At 41.4% G+C, this 16,098-nt stretch overlaps 1 protein-coding gene across 1 annotated transcript in view; it reads left to right on the top strand.

The window, feature by feature from the left end:
• Positions 1–16,098, top strand: part of DZANK1 (double zinc ribbon and ankyrin repeat domains 1) — an 846,943-nt gene that overhangs the window by 761,449 nt on the left and 69,396 nt on the right. The window contains exons 17-18 of the mRNA XM_078648955.1: positions 9,834–9,928; positions 10,368–10,448. Coding sequence (XP_078505081.1) covers positions 9,834–9,928; positions 10,368–10,448 — 176 coding nt within the window. The remainder of the gene's footprint in view (positions 1–9,833; positions 9,929–10,367; positions 10,449–16,098) is intronic.

Below are 16,098 nucleotides of genomic sequence, written 5' to 3'. Positions count from 1 at the left end.
GTAGAACATGGGTACTCCCTTCCTTTCCGAGAGTTTCCACCTCCTTACCCTACTCTCCAGGGCTGGTGATCATAGAACCATCTGCTGCTCTTGCAGCAGGAGGTTCTTGCCTTACTCCAGAAAGGTGCAATAGAGGTGGTTCCAGAGCAGGAACGGGGTCAGGGGTGCTACTACTGGTATTTCCTGATCCCCAAGAAGAATGGTTGTTTTTACGCCAATCCTAGACCTCAGGATCTTGATCTTTTACCTCAGACAGGAAAAGTTCAAGATGTCAAGATGTTGACCCTGGCTCAGGTTCTTCTGGTACTGCAGCAGGAAGACTGGATGGTGTCAATCGATTTGTAGGATGCATATTTCCATCTTTCCATCCTGAAGTCGTATCGGAACTATCTCCGTTTTACGGTGAGATTTCAACACTACCAGTTTGCGGTCCTTCCATTCGGGCCTATATCTGCCCCACGGGTCTTCACGAAGGTGATGGCAGTGTTAGCAGCTCATCTCAGAAGGTTGGGGGTTCCAGTTTTCCCCTATCTGGACAACTGACTGCTAAAAGCAAAGTCACCAGAGATGGTGCGGCATCATCTGCGAATAACAATGCAGCTGTTCTTCTACTTGGGTTTCTTTATAAATGTACCCAAATCCCATCTGGTGCCTTCTCAGTGCAACCTGTTCATAGGGGCAGTACTGGACACTACTGTGTGTCGAGCTTTCCCGCCTCCACAGAGGATTCTCAACATTCAGGAAATTATTCCTTTGTTTCACGATGGAGTAGTCGTTCCAGTCCTGAAAGTCCTATGTCTGCTCGGTCTGTTTGCTTCCTGCATACTGATGGTCTACCATGCACGCTGGCACACGAGGGCACCCCAGTGGTGCATCTGCAGGCAGTGGTATCTGCACAATTAAGATCTTGGGGAGATGGTCACAATCTCCAGAGACACTGCAGTGGAGTTGTCTTAGCGGAGTGTTTTGGGCAACCTGTCTCAAGGGAAGCTTTTTCGACCTCCTCCACTGGTGGCCACAGTGATTACTGATGCCTCCACTCTAGGGTCGTGAGCACATCTGGGGTATCTAGAGGTCAAGGGTCTTTGCCCTCCAGAGGAAAAGTTTCTCCACATCAACCTTCTGGAATTGCGGGTAATACGTTTGTCTCTCAAGGCCTTCTCTCTGTTCGCGGTCAGTCAGTTCAAGTCTTGACGGACAACATACTGCGATGTGGTATATCAACAAGCAGGGAGAAGTAGGGTTGTTTCGTCGCTGCAGAGAGGCTCTGGTCCTGGGCTCAGGACCATTGTATTTGTGTAATTGCGAATCATCTGGCCGGATTTCTAAATCTGCGTGGGGACAGTTTCAGTCAGCAGTACTCAGTCGACCACGAGTGGAGGCTTCACCTGGAGGTGATTCGCCGAATGTTCAGGTTGTGGGGGTCTCCTCAGGTGGACCTGTTTGCCACTCACAAGAATGTGCACTGCCTGTCATACTGCAGTCTCCAGTATCTGGTGCGGGGAGCATTGGGGATGTGTTTCAACTATACTGGGGCTCACATCTTCTTTACACATTTCCTCCCACACCCTTGATTCCTCTGGTTCTGAGGAAGATTTGCCAAGACAGGGCCCAAGGTATATTGATCGCCCTGGATGGGCCAAGAAGGGTGTGGTACACACATCTTCTTCACCTCTCATCGCAGCTTCCGCCATGTCTCCCTCTCAGGGCAGACCTCCTCTAGCAGTCGCAGGGGCAGGATCTACACTCCCACCTCCAGAGCCTGCACCTTCATGACTGAATATTGAACTGGGCAACCTGAGTTCTTTCTTTCTCCTACCGGATATGGTGGATGGTGCTGAGACAGAATATTGAGTTGGAAATGTCGACTTACACAAATACTGAGTTGGAAATATGGTGATTCAGAAATATCGACAGCAAGAATATTGTGGTCAAGAATATCTAATTTAAGGTAAGAAATGTTGTTAAAATTTTTTAGAAGCCATTAATGTTGTTTGCAAAAAATAGATGTCTAAAATATCATTTTTTTTTTTAATAAGTGGTATGTATTTTTGTTTATATTTTAAATGTATGTGATGTATGATTTTTAGTAGAAGTATTGTTTGTTTTTTAATATGTGTTATATTTTTAGTAGTTATGAATTTTATTTTAATAAAATATTGCATTTTTTAGTTATGTAGCGGGTTGTGGGTTTATAGGGGGATTGGGTGGGAAGTAATTTAATTATGATAAATCTATGATTATTTTTTATTTATTTAATTTAGATCTTATAGCTTTAATTGTGGGAAGTAAATTATGAATCGGTTGTTAATTAATATTTATTACTAGCTTACCCGTCGCGCGTTGCTGCGATCTCAGAAGAAAGGAAATTCAAGGAAACTTGTTATGATAACATTCAATTTACATTGTGTCATTTTTCATGAAACTTATTCATTTTAATATGGAAACCATTTCAAAGTGTCGTTTTAATTCTATTTATTTATTCGATTGCTTGTGGATACACAATATTTTTTCCGTCTGGTGCGTACACGAATAAATCAGAAGTTTTTCAGACGCGTGAGCTGGCCACATACAGTTGTCCATGTGAGAAGCACGGAATCTTCAAATGTAGTCCACACACTTGTAGCGATTGTCCTTGTGCTTTGTTGATGGTCATTGCAAAAGCGAGTCGCACTGGAAACTGGAAACGTTTATCAGTATTCGAGAGATTATGAGGGCCCTGGGGGGCCGATATATAAAAAGAATTTATGCCAGAAACCTTTGCGGGAGTGTACTCAACAACTTCCCAAAGTTTCATGGCGATCGGATGAATGGTGTTTTAATTCTATTTATTTATTCAAGTGCTTGTGGATACACGATTTGTTGTTTTTCCGTCTGGTGCGTACATCAGTATTCGAAAGATTATGAGGACCCTGGGGGGCCGATATTTTAAAAAGAATTATGCCAGAAACCTTCGCAGGAGTGTACTCAACAACTTCCCAAAGTTTCATGGCGATCGGATGAATGGTGTAGTGATGCATAAAGGACAAACAGACAGACAGACATACATTTGTTTTTACATATATAGATAGATTGAGAATTGATTATGGTAAATTGTGTAATTTTATTTAGGTGCAGGTTGTGGGGTTTATAGGGGTAGAGGGTATGAAGTAATTTATTTTTGAATAATTAATAATTAGCTGTTAATTTATATCTATTAATTGATTGAAAATTAATTATGAACATTATTTTATTAATTTTAGGTGCAGATTGCGGGGTTTATAGGGGTAAATGGTGGGAAGTAATTTAAGTTTAATTAATAATTAGTTGTTAATATTCATTAATTAATTGGAATCTAAATATGGAATTTGTGTAAATGATTATAGGTGTGGGTGTTGAGGTTTAGAGGGGTAAAGGGTGGTAAGTAATTTCTGTTTAATTAATTAAAAATGAGTTGATCATTAATAATAGTGAATTTATATTCAATTAGGGTATTTGATTATTTTTTTGTGTGGGTTTTATTTTAGGGGTACACTGTGGGAAGTAAATTATTTTACTTACTTTATAATTAGTTATTAAATACTACTAGTTGTTTAATTGAAAATAAGTTTAATTTTAAGTGTGAGTTGTGGGGATTATCGGAATAAAGTGTGGGAAGTTAAACAATGTTTATGAGTTTTAATTTGTTTTTAAATTAATAATATTTCTTTAATTGGTATTCATTATGTCAGTTGAGAAAGTACATTTTTATTTTTATTTAGATGTGGGTTGTGAATTGTGTGGTGTTCTAGGATAGGAAATAAAAACAAAGTAATTTTATGTAATAATTAATGTTTTTGTCTCGAAATATTTTTTCATTACAAATAATTATTTGTTTGGAAAATATTTTTTATTTTATTTTATATAATATTTGAAGGTATTTGTTATATGTATTTTACATTATAATATGTTTTTGGAAAAATGTAATATTAAATATATTTTTATTTGAAATTTTAAAATATTTATATATTTTTTTATTTATTTTGTTTTTTAAATATGTTTATTGTTGTTAAAATGTTGTTTGTATTTAATTCTGAATTGACTGGAGTGGGAATATTAATTGTTACTTCTCTGCAATACAATACTTTTCCTACAGTTGTACTCACTGGAGTGGGAATAGTAATTTGTACCCCTCCGCTATCCAACACTTTCCCTACTTCTACAATTATTTGAGTGGGAATAGTACATTTTATCCTGCCACTATTCAACACTTTCTCTACTGTTGCACTCACTGGAGTGGGAATAGTAATTTTTACCCCTCTGCTATCCAACACTTTCCCTACTGTTGCACTCACTGGAGTCGAACTAGTAATTTTTACCCCTCCACTATCCAACACTTCCCCTACTGTTGCACTCACTGGAGTGGGAATAGTAATTTCTACCCCTCCACTATCCAACACTTTCCCTACTTTACACTCACTCGAGTGGTGAATAGTAATTTTTACCTCTCCGCTATACAACACTTTCCTCCTGTTGCACTCATTACAGTGGGGAATTTAACTTTGAAGATTTTTAAATAGTTTGATGTTTTAATTTATAATAAAGAATGTTTTTTAATTAGATTTTATGTTATTGGTACACACACATATATATTTGTACATTTTTATAAAATTCTAAAATTATACAATCAATTAAAATTAATAGTGTACTAATTGTTTTAAAGTAAATATATAGAAATGATTTTGTATGTATGCTTAACTTTTTTTAATTACGTTTATTATATATTTTTTAATTTATATTAAATCTACTTCATTTTTTATATTAACTTTATTATTTAATATATTTAATATGTATTTGTTATATTATATATATATATATAAAATTCGATATTTTGTACAACTATATTTTGTACATCGATATTTTTTTCCTCTATATTTTTGTACTTTCGATATTTTTTACTTCTATATTTTTAACATCGATATTTTGTCAGTGAACCGTGTTGTGGAGAGAGATCCATTGATCCTTTGAAGGCTCATTTATCAGATGTACTTGGTTTTTCACTTTCCTTGGCCCAGCAAGGTTGTGCTGTTGTGACGGTTAAGAGCTACTTGATGGCCTTGATGTCATACGGAGCCGGAGCAGAGCTGTGCCTTTTTAATGTCCTCGTCGACGTGGGAGAGCTAGGAAAAAAGTTTCAGTGGAAAATGCTGACGCAAAGGGTAATTCGGAAAGTGGGGAATCCACAGGCAGATACTGTATCTACAAGAAAAAGGGTTACCGAAGGTAAGTAACTTGTTCTTTAGGTTGTTTATTCAGAAACTTATGGTGGGAATTTACAGCATAGGCCTATTTTAAATAATTTATGGGGAGCATAATTGATGCTCACTCATTTTGTGACATCATTGAAATATAAGAAATGTGATGTCTGCTTTTTGCTTCTAGTCCAGTTTTGATAATACTTCTGTCTTTTTGTATATGTGTGTGATGAGTTAGATTGATTTCTTGAACACATTTCCTTAAAGGAAAACTGGATGCATTTAAAAAAGAAACATGAAACAGTGATCCGTGGGACCAATTCCTTCTCTTAAAAAATATTTTTAATGTCAGTAACAAAGGGGAGGGGGTCCTCTGGAGACCCCTTCCCATTTGTGAGTTGCTTACCACCCATTTGTAATGGGTGGTACACTCCAAGTGTTTTGCGGTCGCAAAACAATCTTACACTGAAGTGCGAGTCGCTATTAGGAAGGGACGCCCTTGGCATGCCCCTTTCTTATAGCGAGTTGCAAACCATATTTTGCGAGTTGGTAATAGGTTACCGACTCGCAAAATAGGGTTTGTAAATAGGGCAGACCTAATTTGCAGATGCAAATGGGCCGATTTTTTATTTGAAATAAGTGGTAAAACTGCAAGTGTTTTGCAGCCGCAATTGTGGCTACAAAACAATCTTACATTGAAGTGCGAGTAGCTATTAGGAAGGGACTCCCTTGGTACGCCCCTTCCTAAACTAGAGTCACAAACCCTATTTTGCGAGTCGGTAATAGGTTACCGACTCGTAAAATAGGGTTTGTATATAGGGCAGAACTATTTTGCAGTCGCAAACAGGCCGATTTCCCATCGCACATCTGGCCCTAAGGTCCTTATTTCGAGTTCGGCAGTCCAATGGACCGCCAAACCTGTGGTGGCGGTAGGCGGACAACAAGACTGGGGGTCCGCCCGCTGCATTAGGACTGTGGCGGTTGGTCCGCCACAGGACCACTGCTGCCACTAGGGATCCACGATCTCTGGCAGTAGCGCAGCTGTCTGGGGCCCCTAAAATGCTGGTGGTCCTGCTGCGGCACCACAAAGCATATTAGGAGTTTCCTCACCACCACACTTTTCATGGCGGTGTGAGCGCCATGAATAGCGTGGTGGTGAGGTGCCCCTGCTGCCTCTGCGCTAGGGGGTGCATGCAGGGGAGCACATGTACAAGGCATGGACTTTACAGTTCATGCCTTGCTGGAACTGGCATTCACTCTCCCATTGCTTGCTTTTTTCAATGGCATCGCAGTGGAACCACCATAGAACCCACCACCAGAGAAAAAATAGGTTGTACGCTGTCAGACGGTCTTTAATTGCTTTGGCAGTCTTGGAATAGGGCGGCAGCGTAGCGGCTCCGTTCCGAGACTGCCAAAGTCATAATAAGGCTCTAAACCTCTAAGAAAAGCAACATACTGGGCATGGGCAAAACTGCTTTGGTGTATCAGTATCTAGACAGATATTGCACTACATTTGTTTCTTTGAAAATTTGGCTGAAGAGCATGTTGTAGGTGACATTAAAAGCGGTTCTAATTTAGACTACATAATCTTCATTAGATACATCTCTATTTCAGATGCCTGCAAGGCTGCTAATTGGTACCCACCTATCCTCTAACTGCATGATTGTAAGAAATTGGTGTGTTATTTAGGCTGAGTAGCTACCCACTTCAAGGATTAATCACAAACCTTGTCAGAGTGAACCCTCAAAGTGAATAATTTAACCTAAGCTCAACCCTCTGGTAGCTATAACATAGAGCAGACAGGCTTAACTTAGGGCAATGTGTAAAGTATTTATGCAGTACCAAAGCAGTAATAATGTCAAAATGCAAGCCAATAAAAACCACAAACTGAATTAGAATTTTTTTTTATAATTTAATAAACAAAATAAAAACAAAATGACAAATATCCAATGAGTGGAACCAGAGATATGAATTTACAAATGTTTTTAGGTGGACATAGCGCCAGAACGCACAAAGTGGTCACTGTACACCAAGACCTATGTGGAATTTGAAGTCCGCCACAATAGAGGGCGGGTTGGATACACCAACCAGGTTCATCCTAGACAAAGATTTTACCTTCTGACTTACTTCTCTAAGACCCTACGGACCACAGTAGTACACTTCAGAGGCCTCCAAGACATCAAGAGATGCTCACAGTGTGTCAGGGGGAGGCGAACCGCAGGGATCAGTCCAGGTCCAGTTGCACTTATCAGCTAGATCCTTCCAAGGAAAAGGACTCTGTAGCTTGTTGTCTCCCTCTAGTGAAATAGGAGGTCAGCACCTGACCCTTGGAGTCCACCTTGTTGTCTTGGGCATAAGATGGAGCAGGTCTTGTCCTTCAGGACTTCTCATAGGTTACATATAGTAGGTCCATTCCTCTTCTGATCTTCACAGGTCCAGAAAGTGTTCTGAAGTGGGTGACTGGAAGTGTCACATTTAAGCCTGGAAGCAGCTAGAGGATAGGAGACTCTTGTGAATGCCCTAACTAATGGGGTAAATATTCCCTGGGCCAACTATACCCACTTTTCAGTAGTTCCTGTTTGTCTTACCGGAAAGAGACCCAAAATGCAATGTACTAGGGAAAATCAAGGATGGCGAAAGTCTTCGGTCGCACTCAACTTGAGCTCATGGAGGGCTGGGTGTGTGAGTGGCGAGCGTACTATGGAATTACTAGTGTCCTCCCCATCTCACACGAAAATACAGTTTGAGGGAGGCACTCTACCGACAACAGACCCAGAGGCAGAAGTCTGGTAGGACAAAAGCAAGGTCCTTCACCAACCAGACAGTGAATCCACAAGAATTGTCTTGGAATACTTTTCAAGTATGGGCCATGAGTTATATGTGGCTCATCAGACCTGTTAAACAGGATTGGACAATGTAGTGTCAAAAAGGTTGCCCGCAGCCTGACCCTGCATGTTCCATGGTGTTCACAGGAGTCATCTCTGCCCATTCAGGTCAGTCTCTTTTTTCTTCTCAGAGGCATTTCACACATTTTCCACACTCATTTAATGCTGAGCAGAGGCTGAGAGCTGGCAGAGACTTATGCAAATTAGCCTTCTGACTGTTCAGGCAATAAAGAGTAGCTTTTACAAATCTGACTTCACCATTTAATTGGATTATTAATAACTACTAAAATAGTTGTTTAATTATTTTTTTTAGCCGTTCCCATTACTGAGATAGAGTGTGAGTATTTAATATGGTTTTCAAGAGTTTCTCGATTGGCCAGGCAGCACCCCTTCAGTACAAATAGCTTATGGATGCTAGTCCCTGAAAGGACATGTTAACTTTAAATTTCTACATGCCCACTTTTAAATATCATGCACCCTACCTTGCAGGCTAAAAGGCCTACATTGGGGAAACTTGTTAACCTTACAAAATTCAGGTTTTTTAATGAACACAAGTGTTTATTTTGACAGGTCACAGTGCATGTTTAACACTTTTACAGTCAGGCTACAATGGTAGGCCTGAACCCTTGTTTTCTTTGCCACTGCAGTGGATGGCACAATAGGTACTGCAGTCCACTAGTGGCACTTAACTACCAGGCCATGGGTAAACTGTACACCATTTACTAGGGAATTATAGGCATGTGAAACATACCAATTAGAAATTAGTCAATTGAACAATGTTCAAAGGAAAGCACAGGCACTCTGCTACTGGATAACAGAGTAAAGAGCACAGAGTTCTAAAGCAATCAAACAAAAGTATGATCCAGCAAAGGTGAAACATCTGGGGAAAAAGAAGCCTTTCCTACCATGATCCTCTGTGGGGTACTATTGTACCCGCCTATACTACCAAATGTAGATTCGGTGATTTTCTGTTTGATAGCTGCTGTGGGCAGAATTGCCAACATGAGTTAATGTGATTGTTGGGATAAGCTACAGAAAACCTATAGGGTAGATCAAATATCTGAATAAAAAGCTGCTTTGAGTTTTGAACAAAATACTGTAAGTTGCAGCACATTTTGGTGTATAAAGTCTACGCTCTGAGCTGTCATCTCCTCCCAAATTCTCTTCTCTGATCACTTATTATTTGTGGTCCCTTAAGGGGTTTGACGTATCAATAGCATTTTACCCAAAACAGTTGTATTTCATAATCTCTTTCCTATAACTGATTCCTGTCTGCATTCCCTTGCTCATGCCTGAGAGTAGCATTTTTTTCATCTATTCATCTGTAAATATTCAGGTACTAAGCTAAGACGAACCTCCCACTATTGCATCAAAATATTTGTATATTTTATAAAAGACTTTCTGTCCCCTAGATAGTGTAGAGGAGTCTGAACTCGCTGGTAATGTAAAAAGTCAGTACATTATTCGGTCCTGAGTTGCAGCAGACAGTAAATGGTTACATTAGAACTTTTGTTTTAAAACCAAAGTATTCATTTCCAAGTAAGAGAAGACACTACAAAAGGATGTTCAATAAATCACAGAGCATAATCCATTTACACATATACATATTTGAACAGATTTTAAATGCTCACTGCTGATCAAAGGAGCTAAGGTCCTATTTTGAATTAAGTATTTTATAGTGTTTTATTCTGCTGCTAAAATATGTATAATTTTTTTTCATTTATTTTTGTTTTAGTGAGTGACGATGGTCAAAGTTCCACAGGCAGCGCTCGTAAAGAAAAGAAGAAGAAAAAGACCAGAAAAGTCCAACAAAAAGAAGATAGACTTCCTGTAGGTAGATTGTGTGGTTCTCAAAATTGCATCGCAGATGCAATCACCGGCTTATTTGTTGAATTAGAAATAATCCACCACAAGAACGATTGGTCCATTTTCCACTCATCGCAAAAGAGGGACTTGTGACCATGACAGTGTTAGGCACAGGCCACAGAGATTGTCGTCCATCATGCCATCTGCTATGGCGTATCCCTCATGAGTCTGTTGAAAATGGGTGAGGTTACTTTGGTGCCAAAAGGGGAATAGTGGGGCACCAAAATGTATGAAACCAAAAGACCAGAAGATGTCTTGCTCATAAGATGCTAAATAGCCTTCCATTAATTACTTTCAATTAGGACACCATTACTGTAGTGATCTATACCTAACAAACCAGAGGTACTATCAGATACTCGTGGTGTACTAGTTTATAGGTGTATTACTCTTTTTGTTTTTACAGCCGGAAGATCGACAGCTCCTTAAAGAAGTTGGACCAAAAGGTGAAGGAAGAATTTCAATAGTTCAAGAGCTACTTGATGAAGTAAGTGTATTAAAAAAAATAGAAACATATTACTTGGACATATAAAATATGGACTTTCAGTGAGGAATAACCTTTTTTACGCCTGCTGAAAGAGCGAGTTAAAAGTGTTCTTTTAAAAGAATGTTTTAATAGAAAGTGATTTTACCTTAATCCTGTTTACCTTAATCCGGACCGCGGCCATCGCCAGCCAGGATTGCCCAAATCACAAGGACCGAAACCAATATATGGTCCAGAGATTCTCTTATGGCTTTTAATAGTGATCCTTGTAGCGGTGGGACTCGTCTGGATCTGGGGGCGGGAAGTATCAAGCTTTGCTGCAATGCTTGTAACTTCAAGCTGGAGACACCGTCTGAGGCGGAGGGGGGAATCGCTTCTATCGCTAAGCTCACTGCGAAACATCATCCAGGCAGAGATCCTGTCTTATCAACTGCAGATCTCTCTCAGAACATGCAGATGACATCTGGTTGTCACTAGTCGATAATACCTGGGGCGTAATGTTACTCACTGAAACCTAGCTGAAGGAGGGTTCAAACCCCGACATGGCTTTGGCAGTTTCCACAGGCTTCCGAATTGTGTGTGAAAACCGGGATGGCGGTAGAGCAGGGGTGCTGTCGCTATTGTCCTAAAAGACAGCTGGGAAATCTCCTCATCGAGGCTGGACCACATTGGCAATATGGAGGGTCTAACCTTTGGTATCAAGCATTCACCAACCTTTTCCTTTGCAGGTCTGTTGATTTACAGGCCACCTGATTGCCCCCATAGACACATGATGGAGCTTTGTGATACCATTGCCCAGTTTACAATACAGTATGCTAACATTACAGTTCTGGGGGATCTCAATCTACATGTGGATTATCAAAATTGCGCTCAGGCATCCCAGTTGATCTCTACATTAGTTGGCCTTAACCTTACTCAGTGGGTACTTCTACCTACCCACAGAGCAGGCCTTATGCTAGACCTAATTTTTTTCCAATAATCAAGATGTCAGAGTGGATGACCCACTTCCCGTGTATGTTCAGACCATTTCCTGGTCCCTTTTTCTTTTGGCTTCAGGGTTAAGTCAGTCAAAAATTAGAAGGTGGTGGATAATAGGAGGAACTGGAAGAATGTAACTAAAGATAACTTAGGGCGGGCTCTTCAGGAATCAGTGCCCCAGTTACTATGCAACCCTGATTGTGACGCATATTGCTTTAGCCAATGGGTTACGAATGTCCTAGATAGTGTAGCACCAATAAGCCCAGTTACTTCCAGTAGATGTAAACCTTCAGCCTGGTGGTTCTCGGCCGAACTGAGGGTGGTGAGGAGCCACTGCAAGAAATTAGAGCACATCTGGAGGAAAGCTTATAACCTTGAATATAAAAATTTATATACGGAGGCTCTGAGAATATTTTGCAAACTGAGGAAGAGTAAGATGAGGGACTACTTTGCTAGTTGCATTAAGCGCTCAGTAAACTCAGTTAAAGATATTTTTAATATCACTAAGTCCTTTATCACGTTGGAAGCCACGGACAGTAAATTTCTTCCCTCATCTACCATCTGTACGAGTCCGTGCGACTTATTTGAAGAAATAATTCCAGAAACTATATTCCTCGTTCCCATAGGACGGGGGGGGCTGTGGTTCACCTGGAGCTTTTGACCACTGACTCCCACATCTTGTGCTCGGAATTTCTCCCCATCTGTCTGGATGACTCGTTGGCGGAATTTCTGAAATGTAAATCACGCACATCCATGGACCCATGTCATTTCCCGCCTGTTTAAAATGAAGGCCCCATGCTCAATTCCACATTAAACCAGATTTGGAATTCCTCCTTAAAATTGGGCATTTTTCCTTGTGTCGGGAAACAGGCATTTTTACGGCCTCTGCTAAAAAAGTCTAACGCTTATCCGAGTATTCTCAGTAATTTCAGACTGATTTTCCTGCTACCAGCCCCGGAGAAAATCCTCGAAAAGGTGGTTCAGAAACATCTTGCGGACTTTGCAGACTCTCAATCGGGTTTCCGAGCAGGATGCAGCATTGAAACCGCGCATTTGGTAATTTCCGAATCAGTGCAAGAGTCTTTAGATGAAGGGGCCTCAGTTATGGTAGTACTTTTAGACATCTCGGCAGCTTTCGACACGGTTTCACATCGGATCCTGCTGGAGCGTCCATATCATCTGGGCGTGAGGGGAGTGGCCCTTTCATGGCTTCGGTCTTATCTGGAAGACCGCGCTCAACATGTCTTTTTGCAACCTTTCTCGTCCACACCAAAACCTTTGGTGTGTGGAGTGCCGCAGGGCTCAGCCTTGAGCCCCCTGCTTTTTAACCTCTACCGGACCCTTTAGCCACCATTATTTCATCCTGGTGCTTGAATGTAGCCTCTTACACAGACGTCACACAGCTGATTTTTTTCCTGCAAAGAGCACTGCCCGGCATCATACAACAAATTCAAAGAATGTATGCAGTAGATTTCCACATGAATGTATGGTAATTGTTTGAAGTTGGATGCTTATATGACTGAGGTCTTGTTCTTTAATCAGAGCTCACCCCCACCATCAAATCTCTGGGGGCCGGAGGAATTGAACCCCCCCCCCTCCAGCGTCCACTGAGTCAGCGAGAAATTTGGGTATCAGGTTTGATACTGATCTTTCTTTTACGACACATATCCAACAGGTTTCTGCCACTTGCTTCTGGAAGTAACGGTCATTGAGGAAAGTCTCACGATATCTGCCGGAGAAGAACCGTAAGATCATCATACATGGCTTGGTAACCTCCTACCTGGATTATGCAAGCAGTCTTTATATTGGGCTCCCAGGTTATCTAGTTCACAGGCTACAGATTGTTCAGAATGCGGCAGCAAGGCTGATCTGCCGGGTGCCCTTTTAACATCATATTTCCTCTCATCTGAGACTGCTACATTGGCTCCAGGTGAGCAAGAGGATTGAGTTCAAGGCCTTGACAGTGACCTTCAGAGCCACAAGAGGCCTGGGCCCCGGCTACCTTAAGCAGAGGCTTGGCCTTTATCATCAGGATCGCATACTGAGATCTAAGCACTCGTGTCTGCTCACTGTGCCTCGATACTTCAAAGAGCGTCAAGGGGAAAGGTCCTTCTTGGTCAGGGCAGCCAAACTCTGGAACCCCATGCCCCCTATATGCGCCTGATCAAGTCAGAACAAGAGTTCAGGAAGACCTTAAAGACTCTGCTTTTTTCATAGATGTAGCATTCCTACGCTGATTTCTGCTGTTAGTCTGCAGTAGCGCCGAAATATAACCAATGAGGTAGCTAAATGTATATTGATTGATTAATAAAATATGCGATAGAATAGGTTAGTTTTTCCACAGGTATTTTCCCAAGCATAGCTGACGAAGCAGCAGACACCTTGGCAGTCATCGAGCACTTGCTTTTCCCTCCGTCATTGGTTCAGCTTGCTCCTCAGTTAATTCATGGGCCTGGAACCAGACACCTTGCCTACTGCTCAATGCTTCATGGTCCTGTGGCGCCATGGTCTTGTGTACTCTGGAGTCAGGGGGAGTCGGCGAATGAGATGACTTCTGCCTGCCTGACCACCCACCCGATCCATGGCTGACTTTCGCACTGTGGGACCACTACAGTATCGAGTAGCTTTGTTAGATAAGCCAGCAGAAGGCCGGAAAGAAATCCACGAGGTGCAAGTTGTGAACACAGGCTATCTGAGGCACAGTGCATCTGCACTAGAGTGTGACCCATGAGTTCTGAGCTGCCCTGAGGCCAGTGCCAGATCACAGAAGCGGCATGTCTTAATAGAGGGTGCTTTGCTCTGCCCTGCACCCCAGTTCAGGCAAGGTTTGCCGTTCCTCCATTGCCCTACTTCCTGCTCCCTCTAAGTAGGGCATGACCAGTGATGAAGACTACTGGTATGTACTTGGGTGAGGTGCGGGGTAGGGTGGCACGGTTTTGTGCAGTGTCTGGGCAGGTGAATCAGGATGGGGCAAGTTGCAACCCCCCTGGGGGTGGCTGGCAACCCTAGTGTGACTTGCGGCTGATGGTCTAAAGATTGGACTTGATGCTGTGGTCTGAGGATGAGAAAAATGGAAGTGCAGATTATAACAAGCATTGGTAATGCATTGGTTTTGCCTATGCAATACTGTCAACTACTTCAGAATCCTGCTGGTTCGTTTTACTGGATTGTTAACAGCATTCCACAACCTTCAAGGTGTTAAATCCAATCTTCTGCAGCACAAGAGTTTAAAGGCTAATTTGGGCAGAACAACGTCAAGTTCCTATTAGAAGCTATTTTGGTCTGAACAAGAAAGCAAAATATTTGCTATAATTAGCACACTGAGCTGAAATTACATTATGTGGCAAACCTCCAATCTGGGCTTTTAGCCATGGTGGTGCGTATTTCTAGGAGCCAAGCAACCCTTTAAACTATTGCCATATGCTATAGGAAGAGTTAATAAACAAGTGCCCCCCCTCCCCACAACTCCAGGTTAATTTGAATTGGTGTTACTTCAATATTAACAAAACTGTACCAACCTTCACATCTACTCTTAACAAGTGTTACTTGCATGGAATGTTACTTGTGTGAAAATATTTTCCATTTACGAAAAGAAGGAATTGGTATGTATACAGGATGCCGCAGGGACTTCTCAGACAATATTTACTTAAGGTGTCTAACTAAACATCCCCTCTCTCCACTGCCCGGGTTGGTCAATGTATAGGAGTAGGAAACTATAGAGTGCGATTAACTTGAGTAAACATTCCTAACACATGCATTGGTAATGCATCGGTTTCGCCTATGTAATGAATAAAGAGCTGTTTTCATTAATCATCGTTCGGTGGAACGAAATATCTGACTGACAGATAACACAGGAGGGGAATGATGCGGTGCAGCAGCCAGAGCTGCTGAGTCGAAAGTTGGGGATCCCGGTTCAAGTCTAGGGTGGGCCGCGAATCATCCTGTGATTCTATGCAAATCACTTAAACTCTATGGTTGATAAATTGTTATATAAATATGGTGCAATAGTAAAAGGCAAAACTTTATGAAAATATAGTTCCACCAAAGCAGACGTTTACAGTATTTTGGCTGCGGGAAACTGATGAGAAGCAGATGAGGAACAAGCATTAGTAAATGCAGGAAAATATGCTACAGCCAATAGAAATGGTAGAAAGATAAGTGGCACATACAGGAAACAATGAGAAGCCAAGAAAGAGAGGAGATAAGAATGTAAGTCCCTTTTAAGTTTATGTTAAAACACAATAGATTTCTCAAGCACAGCACAAGGGCTGTGCAGGTGAAACCTAAAAATGTCCAGGAGAAAGCCCTAAGGAAGAAATAAGGGAGGCCTCACAAGGAGTTACCCTTAGAGAGAGCCCATAAGAACTAAATAGCAAACGTAAGAGCGACTGAAGTGAGCTCCCACATACGGGCGAACTGAGTGAAAGCACAAACTGTGTAGCAGAACCCTAAACATAGGGATATACCGCAGTTTCCAAACTCATTTTGTAGCATAGGAAACTGCGGAGTGGTTAAAGACCAGATGCCAATGTGAACATTGAATATAGGGTATTGTTATTCTGGGATAATGGTTGGTTTGTTACATCACACACGCAAGATTGTACAGTTTGGGCAGACACATGTTGTGACTCTGCCTCTATGGTATTCTATATTTGGTTCTTCCTTTTTCTTTTAA

The sequence above is a fragment of the Lissotriton helveticus genome, chromosome 6, assembly GCF_964261635.1.
Source record: "Lissotriton helveticus chromosome 6, aLisHel1.1, whole genome shotgun sequence".
Classification (NCBI taxonomy): domain Eukaryota; kingdom Metazoa; phylum Chordata; class Amphibia; order Caudata; family Salamandridae; genus Lissotriton; species Lissotriton helveticus.
This window is presented reverse-complemented; position numbering and strand designations above follow the sequence as displayed.